Source organism: Geotrypetes seraphini, chromosome 15 (genome assembly GCF_902459505.1).
Source record: "Geotrypetes seraphini chromosome 15, aGeoSer1.1, whole genome shotgun sequence".
NCBI lineage: Eukaryota > Metazoa > Chordata > Amphibia > Gymnophiona > Dermophiidae > Geotrypetes > Geotrypetes seraphini.
The window spans coordinates 16,900,888-16,917,331 of NC_047098.1; the positions used below are offsets into that span (position 1 = coordinate 16,900,888).

Here is a 16,444-nt window from a genome sequence, read left to right on the forward strand (position 1 = left end):
CATATATTGATGACAGCGTTAATGTAAAAATGGGTCTGCATTAAAATTTGTTTTACCACAAGCTACAGTTCATTATGCTAATAGATCATGAGCTATTTAGAAAACTTTTTTCATCTCATTCGGTCATTATTAGCATGGTCAATTTTTAAAAGGAATGTTAAGTTCGCTGGTGGTTAATGTACATATAACGCTACAACCCATGTACGACAACGAATAAGTGTCAAAAAGGTGCCCAAGCTGACCTAATGACCACTGGAGGGATAAAGGCATGATTCCCCCTCACTCCCCCAATGGTCACGGACCCCCTCCCACCCCTAAAGATGTGAATGAAACAGTACATACCTGCTTGTATGATAGCTTCAGATGTTATGGCTAGTCCTAGAAGAGCACCAAGCAAATTTTTGGAGTAGCCTTGTGGACGGTGCAGTGAATAATAGAGATGGGTGTTCCAGTCCATATCCCACTCTTAACTATTAAACGTACGATGGACTACTGTTTGTGAGCCTTCTAAAACCCACCCAAATCCTACTATACGTACATATAGGTGGTACCTACTGGCATAAGAGCTATTGGGTCCAGTAGGTTTTGGGTTGATTTTAGAGAGATCACCATACACTATCTACTTAAGTCTAACTAAGAAAAACCTCCACAGACTCCAACGGATTCAGAATGCCGCGGCCAAGCTCATCTTCGCTAAAAGTAAATTTGACCATGTCTCCCCGCTCCTGCCCAAGCTCCACTGGCTTCCGATAATCTCCAGGGTCCAGGGCTTAGAAGTCGCAAGATTGTGGCGGTATATAAGAATAAAGTTATTATTATTATTATTATTATTACTATAAATACGCCTGTTTAACTTTCAAAATCCTATATGGTATCCTCCCTCCCTTTATCCCTCTTTCTTGGAATTCCTCAAACCCTAATACCACCAGATCCTCCCACAAATTAAAACTATCCTTCCCCTCGCTAAAAGGCATTTCCCACACAGGAAAGCTAGGGACCTCCCTCCACTTCAAAATCACTGAGCTCTGGAACAACCTTACCTCCCCTCTTCGGAACTTGAGCTCTCTCCAAGTTTTCCGCAAACATCTGAAAACCTGGCTTTTCTCAAAAAATGTAAGTCTCCCTCCAACATAGGAATCAAGCAAACTCTTATATCTTGGCATCCCAAGTCCTCCAAATTTTCTTCACCCTTCTACCTCTAACCCTCTGTTGTAGTTCATTCCTATTTCTCCTACTGTAAACCGCGTCGAGCTCTACGAACGTGGAGATGATGCGGAATACAAACCTAAGGATTAGATTAGATGATGAGATGTGTGCCTGGGCCTTTTTATGTGAAGTTCACTGCAGTGTCTGTGTGGCCAGTCTACAGTAAATGCTGGCCCCGTCCTACATCCCAATGGCTTGTTTTGTGTATTTTTCTTTTGGGTGCGCCTTTTTCAAAAATGGTTCAAAAAGATACACTCAGGATAAACACAACCAGGAAATGGCCATTTTCAAAACAGAACGTTGTTGTTCCGGTTTTTGCAAATGGCCCTGTCCACTGCTGGATTTTGTGTGTTTTCCGCAAAATGTCCAAACTCGGACTTGGATGTCATATAAAAAAATGCCCCTCTACAGCCTATATACAGCCAAATATTCATCAAAAGCGGTATTTTAAAGATACGTATTTTGGAGGCAAAATATATAAATTTTCTTTCAAAGCCATTGCTCACAATCCTGATCTAATTAAGGCCTGTCCCCAATATTCAAGGAAGACCAGTGGCCATAATTAATATTTGCAGTATTTTTATGCTCTCTTGTTATCTGGTTTACATTATCTAGGTCATATTTTACAAGTTCATATTGTTGTACCACCTACAACTTTATAATTAATCATTTGTCTTTAGTGAAGATTTAATATAAAATTAGGATCAGATGGCAGTTTACAGGTAAAGGCAAGAAATGTGACTTGCAGACACTGCACCCTCTAAGACAGTGGTCTCAAACTCGCAGCCCGGGGGCCACATGTGGCCCGCCAGGTACTATTTTGAGGCCCTCGGTATGTTTATCATAATCACAAATGTAAAATAAAAGTTTCTTGATCATATGGCTCTTTAGCTATAAAATTACGACAGCCAAAAGGAAAGATTTATAAACTATAAACCTCATGCAAAATTGTCACCCTATATAATAAAAAGCTAGCCGCGCATGTGCACTCATACTGCGTGCTTCCATGATCTCTGATCTGTGAGATGTAGTTCCGTGGCCGCAGGAGTGCGCATGCGCGGGTCCCCAGCACTTACCTAGAAAGGAATGGCTGCCAGCGTTGGACTCCCTCATGAGCCGCACCAGCGGTGTCGGCTCCTCTCATGAGCCGCACCAGCGTCGGAGAAGGCTTCCGCCGCTGGTGGGGATCGTGAGGAGCCGCAGCGATACTTGCCCGGATTAGGCCAGACCGCGGGCCGGGCAGGGACGCGCCAAAGAGACTCCAGCCGCAAGCCATGCGAGGGAGGGAAACAGACTGAAAAAAAAAAAAAAAAGGTAAGAAGCTTGGCTTGCCTGCGGGAAACTCGATAAGGGAAGGGGGGGCCCTTTCAGCAGGCTAGACCACGGGAGGGAAGGGGGAGGGACCAAAAGGAGCAGGCCACATCTGGTAAGAGTAGGGAAGGGGGGTGGGTGAAAATGCTGCTACTGCTGCACAGGGACCTGGAGGGGAAGGGAGAGGGTCAGAAAGACAGAGAAAGGGGGCCAGGGAGAGAGAGAGAGACAGTAGGAGGGAGAGAGACACAAAGACAGACAGACATATATTCTACCACCCGTTAATGTAACGGGCTTAATGACTAGTTTCTTGAATAAGACATTAACTATTTTTTTCTGAGGCCCTCCAAGTACCTACAAATCCAAAATGTGGCCCTGCAAAGGGTTTGCGTTTGAGACCAGTGTTCTAAACTGAAAGGGAGTTCTCCATCTACAATCCTGCCAGTGGGGGGTGCTGTTTCACTACCACATATTCAATAGTGAGGGGCAGGCAAGTTCTTCAGGATTCCAGGGAATCTGTCTGACACACATTATTGCAGCAATGCAGTTGAAGGATTCCCACTCAAATTAGAGGGAACAGTGTTTATGGCGAGTTGGCCTTGCTGAACCTCTTAATAAGGCACGCCTGTTGGAAAATGCCCCAACCCTGTCTCCCCACGAGAAAAATAAAAATGAAAGGTAAATAGAAAATGCAAATGAATCCTTCATAAATATAGTACCTTTCTTTGTTTATTGCAGCCTTCCAAACTTATCCAGTAGCCAAACTACAAAGGATGCTTATGAGTTGACCAAAGAACCTAGGGCTTCTTGGTCATGGTGAGTTATGTCTTTGCTTTTATATGTATGACTTTGGCAATAAATTCCAAATGATTCACGAGAAAGAATGGTTTATTTACACAGACTTATTCCGTTGACTTGGAGAGGTTGGTTGAGAGGATGGTGAAAAATAAAGGAAAAACAAATATTTATACTGCGAGAGATGTATTTAGGATTCTGAAAATGGGGACTGGGGAATCAGAAAGGCTTTCTTATGAATAAAAGCAAAATTCTCTGTTGCTTAATTTGCATGCCCTTGCTTCTTTGGCAAAATAATAAGCAAATGTCAGCTACTTCAATGTGCCACAGCTTTGCCCTTAAATAAAGTTTTAAAAGTCCTTCAAGCGGCTAAAAGGAGCACAAGACATTTCTAACTGAGGGGTAATAATAACACCGAGATAAAAAGCATTGTTTTTGAGAGATTACCTGATTAGGATGACCCAGCTGAATCCATGCTTTAATGGCAGGTCGTCATGGAAAACAAAATGCCACCAAATATTTTTCATTCTTCTGAATAGTGAAAACCCTCAGATAAGCCAAAAAAAACCCCCCAATAAACCCAACAACTCATAAAACCTACACACATTATAAAGAAATTTTTTTTTTTAAACCCTTTATTTTTAGTTGTCACATCTTATGTTTTGGTATCATTTTCTTTTGCTGTTTCTGTGAATCTTTTCACAACTGTGTTTATACATTTAAAATGTTATAAACTTATCAAAATGCCCGTGGCAAGAGCAGTCTATCAATAAAGCAGAGTACATTGTCAAAGGTTTACTCTCATTTTTTAAATTGAAAAAATAATAATAATTTTATAGTCAGAAAGGAAAGGGTGTGGAGGTGAAAATCAGGTACAAAATACAGAAAGGCAGAAGCACAGAGTTATCAAACAATCTAGATTCTTGACTGGTTTTTCTGACCTTCCCTAGTGGTCCTCATAGTTCCATTTAAAATCAGTGTTACCGGTCAGTGATGGGTTGCTCCATAAACTAAGATGCCCTTTTTAGTACAAAATCACCTAACAAGATGCTCCCAGGAGCCCCGTGGCAGCCCGCTCCTATCTCTTGCTTGTATAAATACCCAAAGGTGTCAAGAATGGGAGTTTCAAACAGCCAGAACCCCTTTAATTAGGGATGTGCAACACACACACAAGATGAAAGAATGAAAATTCTTGCTAATTCAAGATACACTAATGTGCTCTCAGAGACCTGTGTTTTCCAAGCACTTGAGTGTTTGAAATAAACTTCTACAGGTGTAAGGTTTCATTCATCGAGCAATAGTGTTCATAAATTTGTGCAAAGTATGGTTCCACAAGTTCTCATAAAGTGTTAACTAAAGTTGAGTTACACATTAATAACTTCAAGACCCCTGATGAAGCCCATGTCGTGTAGGGCGTTTAGCCATCTAGCTACTATTTTGGTCACAAGTTACTTCTAAAAAGATAAGTGCGAGAGTTTTAACACTTATTTATTATTAATTTATTGCATGCAGCACTTTATGAGAACTTGTGGAACCATACTTTGCACAAATTTATGAACACTATTGCTCGATGAATGAAACCTTACACCTGTAGAAGTTTATTTCAAACACTCAAGTGCTTGGAAAGCACAGGTCTCTGAGAGCACATTAGTGTATCTTGAATTAGCAAGAATTTTCATTCTTAAAGTCCTCTTCTCTTGCCTGTTGATTGTAATTTTTGAGAGGACCCAGTCCATTATAGTGATTTGTTTGTGTATTGCCTGAGTTTTTTTCCTGATGTGTGTTTGTGAAAGAGAATTTCATCTTTTTCTCACTCAATCATTTCAGATGTGCACTTTGTATCCTCACTAGAACTTTTTTTTGCATGTGCAAATCAAATATATGTCTATTAATTAGCAAGTCTATGCAAGTATAAGTGATTGACATGCACAAGCATTTTTGAGCATCCAAATGAACGGACTGAATTCTAACAAATTCACATCCCTGTCCCTAACTATTCCAACAGAAATGTCTCTTAGACACTCTGGGGTCCTTATACAGCAAAACATGGCCTTCGCAATTCTCTGGGTGTCAGATTTACACCTGGCGTAAATCGTGGTGCCCAAGCTGGGCACACTGACCAATTATTCGATAACACTTGGTGCAACTTTTTAGAATACTCCTGACCTACCCATGCCCCTCCCATGGTAATACCCCCTTTAGGGTTGTGCACTATGGGATTTATACACCAGGTGCATGCGCAAATCCTAATTGGTACCAATTAACATCCACAATTGGTTGTTAGAATACAAGTTTTAATGGTTAACAGCTCATTAGCCAGTTAAGTGGCCACGCATCTTAAGGTCACACCCAAATTTGGATGCCCAAATAAGGGCACCATATATAGAATTTAAGGGTGAGAGATTTCAATATACATTTTATGGAATAGCATTTTGGTTATGTGCATAACTACCACTTATTGGCACCAATCAGGGGTGTAGCCAGACACTCAAGTTTGGGCGGGCCTAGATCCAACTCACGTGGGCAGACCTCTCCCTCTTCTGCCCAGGCGATCCAGCACCCACCCCTGGCACGCCAGTGCTTTGGACTGTTCTTTTCCCCCCCCGAACGCCAGGGTCTCAAGCTGGCCCTCTCCTGTCCGGGTGAGCTGCCCTCCCCCTCTCCCCCTCCTGGCACTCTGGTGTCTCAAGCCCACCGCTGCATGCCTTTTAGAGAGCCGATCTTCACCAGAAGCGTGACCGATACACGTTGCTCTCGCTAGCACCACGGCCTTCCCTCTGCCGTACTCCACCTATGCGGAATAGGAAGTTGCATCAGAAGGAAGGCTGTGGAGTTGGCGTGAGCAGGGTGTATTGGTCACACCACTTACCGCCGGCGACGATTGGCTCTCTAAAAGGTACGCAGCAGGAGAGATTTGAGGAGATTTCAGCTAGTGGAGCTGGGAATCCCCATCAGCTACTACTGGATGAGCTTGAGGCCAAAGTAGATGGGCCTAGGCCCACCCGTGCCTATAATACTGGCGTCAATTACATGTGTAAATGTTATTAGTCTACAAATCTGTGTGTGTTATTGGCATCTAACTTTAGGCACACTTTATAGCAGTGTATCGCAAACTGTGTGCCGCCCGATATTCCAGGTGCGCCATAAGATGCAGGAGAGGCGCTGGCAATGGCTGACTGCCTACAGGACATGTCTCTTGCGATGAGAAGCACGTCCTGCAGGCTGTCAGCCGGCGACAGCGCCTCTCCCTTTCTCTGTGCCTCTTTCCTTCCAGCCCCCACCTCCACCCTCAGCGACTCGTCTGGAGGGCCTTGGCGCATGTGTGGACATCAGCGTGATGTCATCATATCAATGTCCACGCACTTACGGATGCCTAGACCTGCGGCCACCATGTTTAGTGTGCTGCGGCTTCGCAAATTTTGCGAGGCCCTGCTTTAAGGAATGGCTTTGCAAGCGAAGCCGTTATTGAACATCAGCTACTGTGTCGTGAGCTATGTTCATGCCGGTATGTTTCTTGTGAGTGACTTCATGACCCATATTTCTAATAAAGCAGCCGGTTTTCATTTAGTCGTCTGGCTTTTCCCAATTCTCTCCCCCGTGTCTGTACCATCCAAGATTCCAAGCTGCTTCAACCATGTCTAGGATCTCAGTGGTCTAACCTGGACTTGAAATGCATAATTTAACTTGGAATGGCAATGGACATGCATAAACCAATTAGAATTCTACATTATGCTTTGGTCTCACTTCTTATTGTGGTTAATACTCCCTCTGTGTATACATATCATCCCCCATTAATATGGTTGGCATGTCAAACTCTTGCGATAGCCTGTCTGACTGTTTTTCATTTCCCCTTCTTGGGTTTGCATTTCACCTGATCTCTACTGAATATCTCCAGCAACCCTTAATCTGGTATTACGGCACATCATAAAGCTTGCCTGTTGTCTGACGGGATTACGTTTCTCAGCTTCATACGAGAACCCCAGAACAAATCTTTAAATCTGGGTCGAGCAGAACTATTGATTTTCTCCAGAAATCTCCCTAAGAAAATGTAGGGAGCACATTTTTTAAAATATAACCCAAGCATTGTTTCACAAGCCGGTGTCTCCTGCCATTTGAACAATGGTGGGTTTCAGACGAATTGTTAAGAATTTCCGAAGTAAAACCTGCGACATTTTAAGGGCATAATTTCATGCTTTCCTGACCCTTCGAGGCAACCGACCACAGTCCTAGACTGTCTTTTCTTGGCATCCGTGGACTCTGCTTGTTTTTCTTTGGTTTTCTGTGACTGTAGTTAGGTTTACCCACACCACATACCTGGGACCCTTAGGCATATTGGAATATTGAAAAGGTCACATAAAACTAAATTAATGCAAAAAAATTTTTGTTTTAGGAAGTTATTTGTCTTAGTTACATATGTGAAAAATGCCATACAATGACGGCTCAGGCAAGAAGTGGATATTTTTAGGTTCTGGGAGTGTTCTGGAGTTGATTGGTGTGTGTCTGCTATTCCAAATTACTTACATTTCTTTTCTTTTCCTTTTTTAAACATTAAATACACCTTTTTTTGGAATTAAAAACATTGCTTTCTTTGGCTCAACTGACCAACATCCAGATCTCTCTACCCTCAAGATGCATAACTGAGAAGTATCCTCTTACGCCCTTGTGGAACAAAGATTGATGGAAGTTGGCTTGGCTAGATGTGAGAAAAGACTAGTTGAAACATTTCAGTAAAGGATACCATCTTTGCCTAGAGGGACTTTAGAGAGTGGTTTGTGAAGAATTTGGCATTGGAAAAGTCTGTTGGTTAAGTAAAGAGGATGAGTGGGGTGCAACCATGAGCAGCCTTAGAGGAATCACGGGAGGACCCTGTGAAACTGGAGAACTGGGCATCTAAAGGGCAAATTAAATTTGAACAAATACCAGATGATGTACATAGATGAGAATAGGACCGAGGGTGATTTCTAAAGCCTTTTTTCCATGGGTAAAACACTGCTTTACTCATTGTAATGGGCATTGTGAAAATTGGCCCCTCCCCATATGTGAATAAAATTATGCACCTTGGTCCAGCAAGTGTAGTTATCAACGTGGACTACTTTAAAGATGCGTTATTTTATCGCTAATTCATGGTCATTTTTGGAAACAAAGCCGAAAATTAAACTAACCTTTTGGCCAAACTGAAACTGTTCAGAAAAATAATTTTGGGCTGGTTTTGGCACCATAACCAAAACCGAAACTGAAATTTGGTCAGCCACTACCAGTACCTAAGCATGGACCAGAGCTCTGTATTAGCCCTTCCTTCACTTAAATTGTCAATGGAAAATAGTTTGACCCTTCGATTGACTTGTTATGTTCTTCTTTCTTCAACTGCACTGTATGTAACTCATCTATTTGTTGTGAACTGCCTAGAACTCCCTGGGTAAGGCGGTATACAAAAATAAAATTATTATTATTATTATTATCTGGGTATAAAAAGCTTGCAACAACTGGCTTAAAAAACAACCAACCAACCAACCCACTAGTGTCACATCCTGAATATTGGTTTGAAAGTTTCCAAAGTATGTAGGTAGTAGCCATAGATGTTTCACAGAACTAAACGAATTCCTGTCCAGGAAGCATTGGACAACATTAATGATTGCAGGAATGGAGAGTACTGAAGAGGTTTAAAAGGGGATCAGAAATGCCATGGATGATGCGTTTCTGAGAAAGGGAGAGTGAAAAGCACTTTGGAGTTGCAGAGGGGAGGATTGTGGGTCCAGGTGGTTTGGAGAGTTGGAAGTATCTCAAAACTGCTGTATTTAGGGTTACCAGATGTGTGTCCGAGGGAGTTCCAAAACCTGGCAGTTTGTCTGAGTTTTGGAAGGCCCCGAGCCCGGGGCCGTATCTGGGATGTCTTCTGCGCATTGTGTCAATGTCTGCACATGCGCAGAGGATGTCCAAGACACGGTCCCGAGCGCGGGGAAGGAGACACGTGGTTCGTGTGGAGGCAGGGATGAGTGGAGTGGGGTTGGGCGGCAGAATGGGGTGGGGCCATGTATCCTCTTTTTTTAAAAAAAGAAGAAATCTGGTAACCCTAGCTGTATTTATCCAGTTCCCTATATCGGGGAGTGGCAGATTTTTTTTCCTTCCTAACTGTCCAAAATTACTTCAAGAGAATGTTAAGTCATGGCTGAAACTTATCCTAAAATGATCTGTTTAAATATAGCCAGCTAACTTGTCTGCTTGGCAGTAGCGTAGCCTCAGGTGGACCAAGGTGGGTCCAGGCCTCGGTTGCTGAAGACCTATGATATGGCTGGTTGGGTTTGGGGATCCCCGTCAGCTGAAACCTCCAGCATCCCTCCCCTCACATACCTTTTAAACACCACTTCGCCGCTAACAAGTAGTGACCGATGCAAACGACTCAGCATCGGCTCATAATCTTCCCCTCTGATGCAACTTCCTGTCTCTGTATAGGTGGGCCTACTTCAGAGGGATGGCTGTCAGTGACTGCTCATTACAGCAAAGTGGTGTTTAAAAGGTACACGGATTGGGGGGAGGGGGAGAGTCTGGCTTGCCTGCAAGTGAGGGGTGGGTGGGAGTTGACAGCCGGATCACCCGAGGGCCATATTGAGTGTCTAGACCACTGGTGGGGCGGGGGGATGGGGAGGGAAGCGATGCCAGGCAGAGTGTGGTGAGTGGGGTTCTTTTGTCCACCTGCCATGGGCCCAGGCCCAACCAAAATTGGGTGTGCGCCTACGTTCTGCTTGGTGGCTCCCCAGTTTCCAGTAGGAATAGGCTTTCATTCGCAATGACATTGCATGCCATGATCAAACAAAAACAAGCACGAAAAAGCTCGCTGCGACATGAAATTTCTGATGAGAGCTGGAAGTGCAGATTGAAGCTCTTCTTGAAAATCCTATCCTAGCTCTGAGCTGGCGTTAGATTTCCAAAAGTAAGGGCAGAGTTAGATTTGTATGCTGCTTCTGAGCATTGGGAGGGAATAACTAAACACCTCGTTTGACTAAATTTGGATACGGTTTGCGCTCAACCAAGAAAAGAATGACGTGGAGCCGTGAAACAAGTTATTCCACACTTTTCATTTCATTTCATAATATGTATATCTTATCCTTAGTTGAAGTCCATACTCTATCCTATCGCTAATCTATATTATGTATGTAAACTTGTAATCCATTCTGGGCTCTTTTGGGAGGATGGGCTAAAAAAATTGAATGAATGAATGAATAAGCAAACAAATAAGAAAAGTGTGTAATAACTTGTAAGTTTCATGGCTCCTCATCATTCTCTTCTTTTTCAGCGGCCCCCTTATATTGTGATGTCATAATGCCTTATTCCACCAATGCCTAAGAGCCAGCCTCATCGGTGATGTCACAATGGCTTGGTTTCCCTATACCTGTGTCCATTTACTAGATGCATTTGCCTCACTGAAACAAAAAGAGTCAAGAAAAGTGTGGAATAACTTGTAAGCTTCATGGCTCCTCATCACTCTCTTCTTGGTTGGGCTGAGAACTTTTTAGCAGCTCCTCATACCTGATGGCTTACCGGTAATTCACACTCCTTCAGTGTCGCAGCCTTTGCCCTTCAGCTTCCAGACTCATATTTGTTACATTCTTTTTTTATTTGCAGGATAAACATACCAATCCCCCAGAATAAAAGTACTTGAACTTTCATACAAATTATAATGTAGTCTGCAAATTAATAATGGAGCATAGTTTTTTTTTAAAAATAGTTTTTGTAAGGGTTTTTTTTTTTTTTAATAGACCACTTATTCTGACTCCATAATAACTCATCATATAAGCACCTATGATTTTTGTTTTGTTTTGTGTTTTGGACATTGGTAATCTGATCTGGAACAGTCGCTGCTGTCGATCTCCTTTAAAAGCACCTTCTTTGAACCACAATAGGTCCAAACTCTTTGTAGTCGCTGCTCGTCACCCACATTGGCTTAAACGATGTTAAGGACGTAATAAGAGAGGCTCCAACCCAAGCAGAGATCTTCCTGTCAGGAGTTTCCACTATCCTGACTGAAACATCACTTGGGACCTGCAGCTGCAGCTCCTTTAGAATCCTCTCTTGAAATCCAGGGAAGAGGGTGGAGCCTCCTGCCAGGACCATGTTTCCATAAAGAGTGCTGTGAATATCAGTGTCACACATCATAGCGCTATGAAAGATCATTTTGTGAACCCCGGGTGCCTCAGTCCCAATGGTTGAGGGTGAAAAGAGGAGCTCTGGGGTTCTAAAGAGCTGATAGGTGATTTGAATGTTATTTCCATCAGGCAGCTCAAAGTTTTTGCCGATCTCATTAGCTGCCTTCTTCAGTTCTTCACTTGGATCTAGGGCCACGTAGCACAACTGCTCTTTGATATCATTTATAATGTCTCTGTCAGTGGTGTACTCAAGCGAGTGGTCACTGTCTGAAAGAAGTTTCTTTAAATAGTCATTGATATCTTTGCCCGCGATATGCAGCTTGGAAACCGCATGGGGTAAGCAGTAGCCCTCAAAGATAGGCACTGCGTGGGTTACACCGTCTCCGCAGTCTAGAACTAGACCGGTAGTGTTTGCCGATTCATACAATGCTAAGATAGCTTGGATAGACATGTACATTGCTGGAACCTTCAGGGTTTCAAATAAAACTTCAGTCATTTTTGTTCGATTGTGTAACGGGTTCAAAGGAGGCTCGCTCATTAGCAATGGCCTTTCTTGTGGCTTGGTCTTAAGCTCTTGTTTGTAGACATATTTCCAGATCTTTTCCATGTCATCCCAAGATGAAATGATACCACGCTCTAAGGGATATTTCAAATGCAGGACATCTCTCTTGGCTTGGGCTTCTTTCCCAACATAGTAATCCTTTGAGAAACAACCTCCTGCTGTATTGGTTTTGGATTTTGTTTTGCCAATGACCGGAACAATAATGGATCTTGGTGTGGTTTCCCCAGATATACCGGCCTTACATAATCCCGATCCATTGTCAATTACAATAGCTGGGACATCTAAGAATCTCAGATCAGTCATGTCTACCGCAATAGGCCGACTTGGCAATGATTTCTCATATATTGCCTTGAGCACCTTAGCAAGTAACAAAGAGCACAATCTCACAGTGTTACAAATAACATTACCTCAACAATCTTCTGATAGTCACGCAAGCTTTCAAACCACCATCACCCATAGTTAGATGCTACTACTTATCTAAGCTCTTGCATCCCTCCAGAATACCTAACAATGCTCTCAGTTGAGCAATAATGGGCTTGGTCATTACAGCTGGGTCACCTCTGATCGTGATTTGCTGATTCAGTCTTCATCTCTAACTGTATAAAGTGTCCATTGGTATAAACCAGGCTTGTCCAACATCGGTCCTCAAGGGCCGCAATCCAGTCGGGTTTTCAGGATTTCCTTTCATGAGATCTATTTACATGCACTGCTTCCATTGTATGCAAATAGGTCTCAGGCTTATTCATTGGGGGAATCCTGAAAACCCGACTTGGCGAGGGCCGAGATTGGACACCACTGGTATGAAGCCCTCCAGTCAAATTCTCCCTTTAGATCAGGGATCTCAAAGTCCCTCCTTGAGGGCCGCAATCCAGTCGGGTTTTCAGGATTTCCCCAATGAATATGCATTGAAAGCAGTGCATGCACATAGATCTCATGCATATTCAGTGGGGAAATCCTGAAACCCCGACTGGATTGCGGCCCTCCAGGAGGGACTTTGACACCCCTGACATAAGAAGAGCCTTACTGGGTCAGCCCAATGGTCCATCTAGCCCAGGGATCTCAAAGTCCCTCAATCCAGTTGGGTTTTCAGGATTTCCCCAATGAATATGCACTGAAAGCAGTGCCTGCACATAGATCTCATGCACATTCATTGGGGAAATCCTGAAAACCCGACTGGATTGCGGCCCTCGAGGAGGGACTTTGAGCCCCTTGCTTTATATTGTATTTTTTAAGACTCTTATGTATCTCTTCCACTGCCAACTCCAGACTCCGTCCCATCTTTCCTGCAGCTCCGTATGCCTGGAACAGGCTGCCTGAATCAATACGTCGTGCTCCGTCCCTGGCAGGGTTCAAATCCAAGCTAAAGGCCCACTTTTTTGAAACCGCTTTCAACTCTTAACTCCCCCTCACTGATGTCAGTTACCTATACCTGCTATAACCTCCCCAACCTTGAAATGTCCTGTCTAAATTAGATTGTAAGCGCTTCTTAGCAGGGACTGCCTATTGTATGTTAAAATGTACAGCACTGCGTACGCCTTTCTGCGCTATAGAAATAATAAATAGTAGTAGTATAGTGGCAAACTAGTCTGTTAGTGAACTGCCCTAAAGTGACCTTTACTAGCTCAGCTACGGGTAATTAGCAATTTGCAGACAGGCCAAAATAGTCTCAAATAGTTATAAAAGACAGAGATTGCATGAAATGGACTCTAGACATACCTGTGGCTATAGGAAGGTAAAGATCCTTTAAAGTGGGTATTACACTTGGAGTCATTGCACACAGACAAATCCATAAACACCTCCCCCCAACCCCCCCCTAAAACCCCCCCCACCCCACACATGGAGGATATTTGGGAGGGAGGAACAGATGAACAGAAGAAGGCCCATAAAGAATGAATAATGCTCTAAGATACAAGTGCCAAACACAAGGCCCGTGGGCCGAATCCGGCCCGCCTCGCCATTTTATGCAGCCCTCGGCGCCGGTGCACCTGACACTACACTTAGGGCTTCTTTTACGAAGGTGCGCTAGCATTTTCAGCGCATGCACAATAGTAGCGTGCGCTATAGCGCACGCTAGCCGAAAAACTACCGCCTGCTTAAAAGGATGCGGTAACAGCTAACGTGCGTGGCATTTTAGCGCACACTAAAACCGCTAGCACACCTTTGTAAAAGGAGCCCTTAGTGAAACCATCTCCAGGAACCTCCTTGAGTCCCGTCTCTCCCACCTACCACCTCGCCGCCACCGAGATTTAAACTCTTCAGGCAGTCAACGGACGCAACGAAGCTGGCCTCCCGCCGTCAGCCTGTCCCGGAAGTGTTCTTTCTGCAGTCTCCTGCCTACGCGGGAAGAGGAAGTGCTGCAGAAAGAACACTTATGGGGCAGGCTGACGGCGGGAAGCTGGCTTCGTTGCGTCATTGGATGCCCGAAGATTTCAGTGGCAGGGAGGTGATAGATAAGGGAGTCGAGAACTGGGGACAAGTTGAACCGTAGGATCCAGTTGAGAGGGGAGGTCTAGGATTGGGAATGAGGGAAGGACATGCTGCAAGGGCTACAGGGGGAGAGGGTTAGGAAAGCAAGAAGGACAGATGCTGCATAGGCTGGGAGAGAGTTGGGAAGGACAGAGGCTGCATGGGCTGGGGGTTAGAAAGGAAGGGAAAGAGAGATGCTGCCGGTGGGTGAGGGAAGAGAAAAAGAAAATTCTTGGACCTAGGTGTGTGGAGTGGGAGGGAAAGAGAGATGGTATACATGAGGAAGAGGGAGAACTGTTAGACATGATGGTGGAGAGGTGACTCAAAGAAGGGAGAGATGTCAGATTCCAGAGAAGGAGGGAAGACAGAGGTGTCAGATTACTAGAATGGGAAGGAGAGAGAGCTATGTCAGATCACAGAATTGAAGGGAAGGAGGGAAGAGAGAGAGATGCCAGACTGCAGGGAGGAGAGATGCCAGACCGCAGAAAGGAAAGGAGAGAAGGAGAGAGATGTTAGACCTCGGGAAGAGGGAGGGTAGGAGAGAAAGATGCCAGACCATGGGAGAGGAGATTCCAGGCTAAATCACTTCTAACTCGGCCATTTTTGTGGTTGAAAATGGTGAATAAAGTTAGCTGTCCTGGTGGTCTAGAATGTTCTGGCGCCAAGATATTCAAGTAGGCAATTTAAAAAAACAAAAATTATTTGTATGTCCTGATCAAAAATGGACGTTTGTCCGCTTCCAATTTTGGACATCTTGCGGGAAACATTCAAAGTTGGACTTAAGACATCCTATTGAAAATGGCCCTCTACATCTTCTGCATTTTTGATTGCTGGGACCTTGACTTTGGAACGCTTTGCTAGTCACTCTTAGGCTATGTAGTAATAAAACTGTTAAAATCTCATTTATTTGTGCAAGCTTATTTTTAAGAATTACATTTATGGTAGCTGGCAACAAAATGCATGAGTATGTTTTGACCTGTCCTTGGTTTCAATGTAATATGTGTGTTCATGATGTAATCCAATTAGTACCTTAGGTGGAACAGAAGTTTTTAATATAAATAAATAAGAATGGGCATGGGAGGTCAGACTAATGGTCTAACTAATCCAGTATCCTCTTTCTAACACTGGCCAATCCATGTCACAAGTACCTGGCAGAAACACCAACTAGTACCAGCATTCCATTCTACTGATTCCAGGGCAAACAGTGGCTTCCTCCATGTCAGTCTCAAGAACAGACTATGGACTTTTACTCCAGGAACTTACTATGGACTTTTCCTCCAGGAAATTGTCTAAACCTTTTTTTAAACCCACATGCACTAATTGCTTTTACCTCATCCTCTGGTAATGAGTCCCAGAGCTTCTTTAATGATCTTCTATTTTTGTTATGTGGAGTTTTTCACAGACCTATGATGACATGGGTTTCCAAAGGACGCTTGTAGTGTCCAAGAACCATAATATTGAAGTCTGTTTTTCTCCACTTTCTCCTTATTATTTATTATTATTTTCATTTATGTTTGTTTGATTGGTGGCTCCATCTATACTTAACACAGGATGTTCACTTATTTTGGGATAGCGGTTTCAATACGCCTGTGTTCATAAAGGTTTGGTGTTAGTTTCTCAGTGAACATTTGTATAGTGGTCAGAAGACCAACTTCTAGATGCAAATGATTTTTTTTAAAGTAAAAACAAATTACTACCTGGAGTCTTGCAATAGTTGCATCATATGTGCTCTCTTGACCTACCAGTAATAACCTTCCAATGTACTACTGCAAAATGATCTCATGTTTCATGAAAGGACTTCTCCCAGCTCTGCAGAAACCCTTGTTCATTGGGTTCTTTGCCTTGGTGCCGATTTCATTAAGAACACAGCCTTTTGAACCACTGGAGACATCATCCTTGTAGTTCCACACATGAAAGATGCTTTTCCTCATTGTTGCACTCTTAACTAGAAAAGTGACTGAGT

The 16,444-nt window shown here is 43.5% G+C and overlaps 2 protein-coding genes and 1 long non-coding RNA gene across 7 annotated transcripts in view; 1 reads left to right on the forward strand and 2 right to left on the reverse strand.

The window, feature by feature from the left end:
• PRDM16 (PR/SET domain 16) overlaps nucleotides 1–16,444 on the reverse strand; it is an 888,295-nt gene that overhangs the window by 828,254 nt on the left and 43,597 nt on the right. The window lies entirely within an intron of this gene.
• Nucleotides 1–16,444, forward strand: part of LOC117349067 — a 67,493-nt gene that overhangs the window by 28,422 nt on the left and 22,627 nt on the right. For all 4 annotated transcript variants that reach the window (XR_004537106.1, XR_004537104.1, XR_004537103.1 and 1 more), the window contains one exon: nucleotides 3,256–3,333. This is a non-coding gene — a long non-coding RNA (uncharacterized LOC117349067). The remainder of the gene's footprint in view (nucleotides 1–3,255; nucleotides 3,334–16,444) is intronic.
• Nucleotides 11,182–12,472, reverse strand: LOC117349065 (actin-1-like). Of its 2 annotated transcripts, XM_033922006.1 has the most exons (2): nucleotides 12,463–12,472; nucleotides 11,182–12,296 (listed from the first exon to the last, which is right to left on the reverse strand). In XM_033922006.1, the coding sequence occupies exons 1-2, from the start codon at nucleotides 12,470–12,472 to the stop codon at nucleotides 11,182–11,184; spliced, it is 1,125 nt and encodes a 374-aa protein (XP_033777897.1). The 2 variants fall into 2 exon arrangements, with proteins under 2 accessions (XP_033777897.1, XP_033777896.1); XM_033922005.1 differs by lacking the exon at nucleotides 12,463–12,472 and having other exon boundaries at nucleotides 11,182–12,318.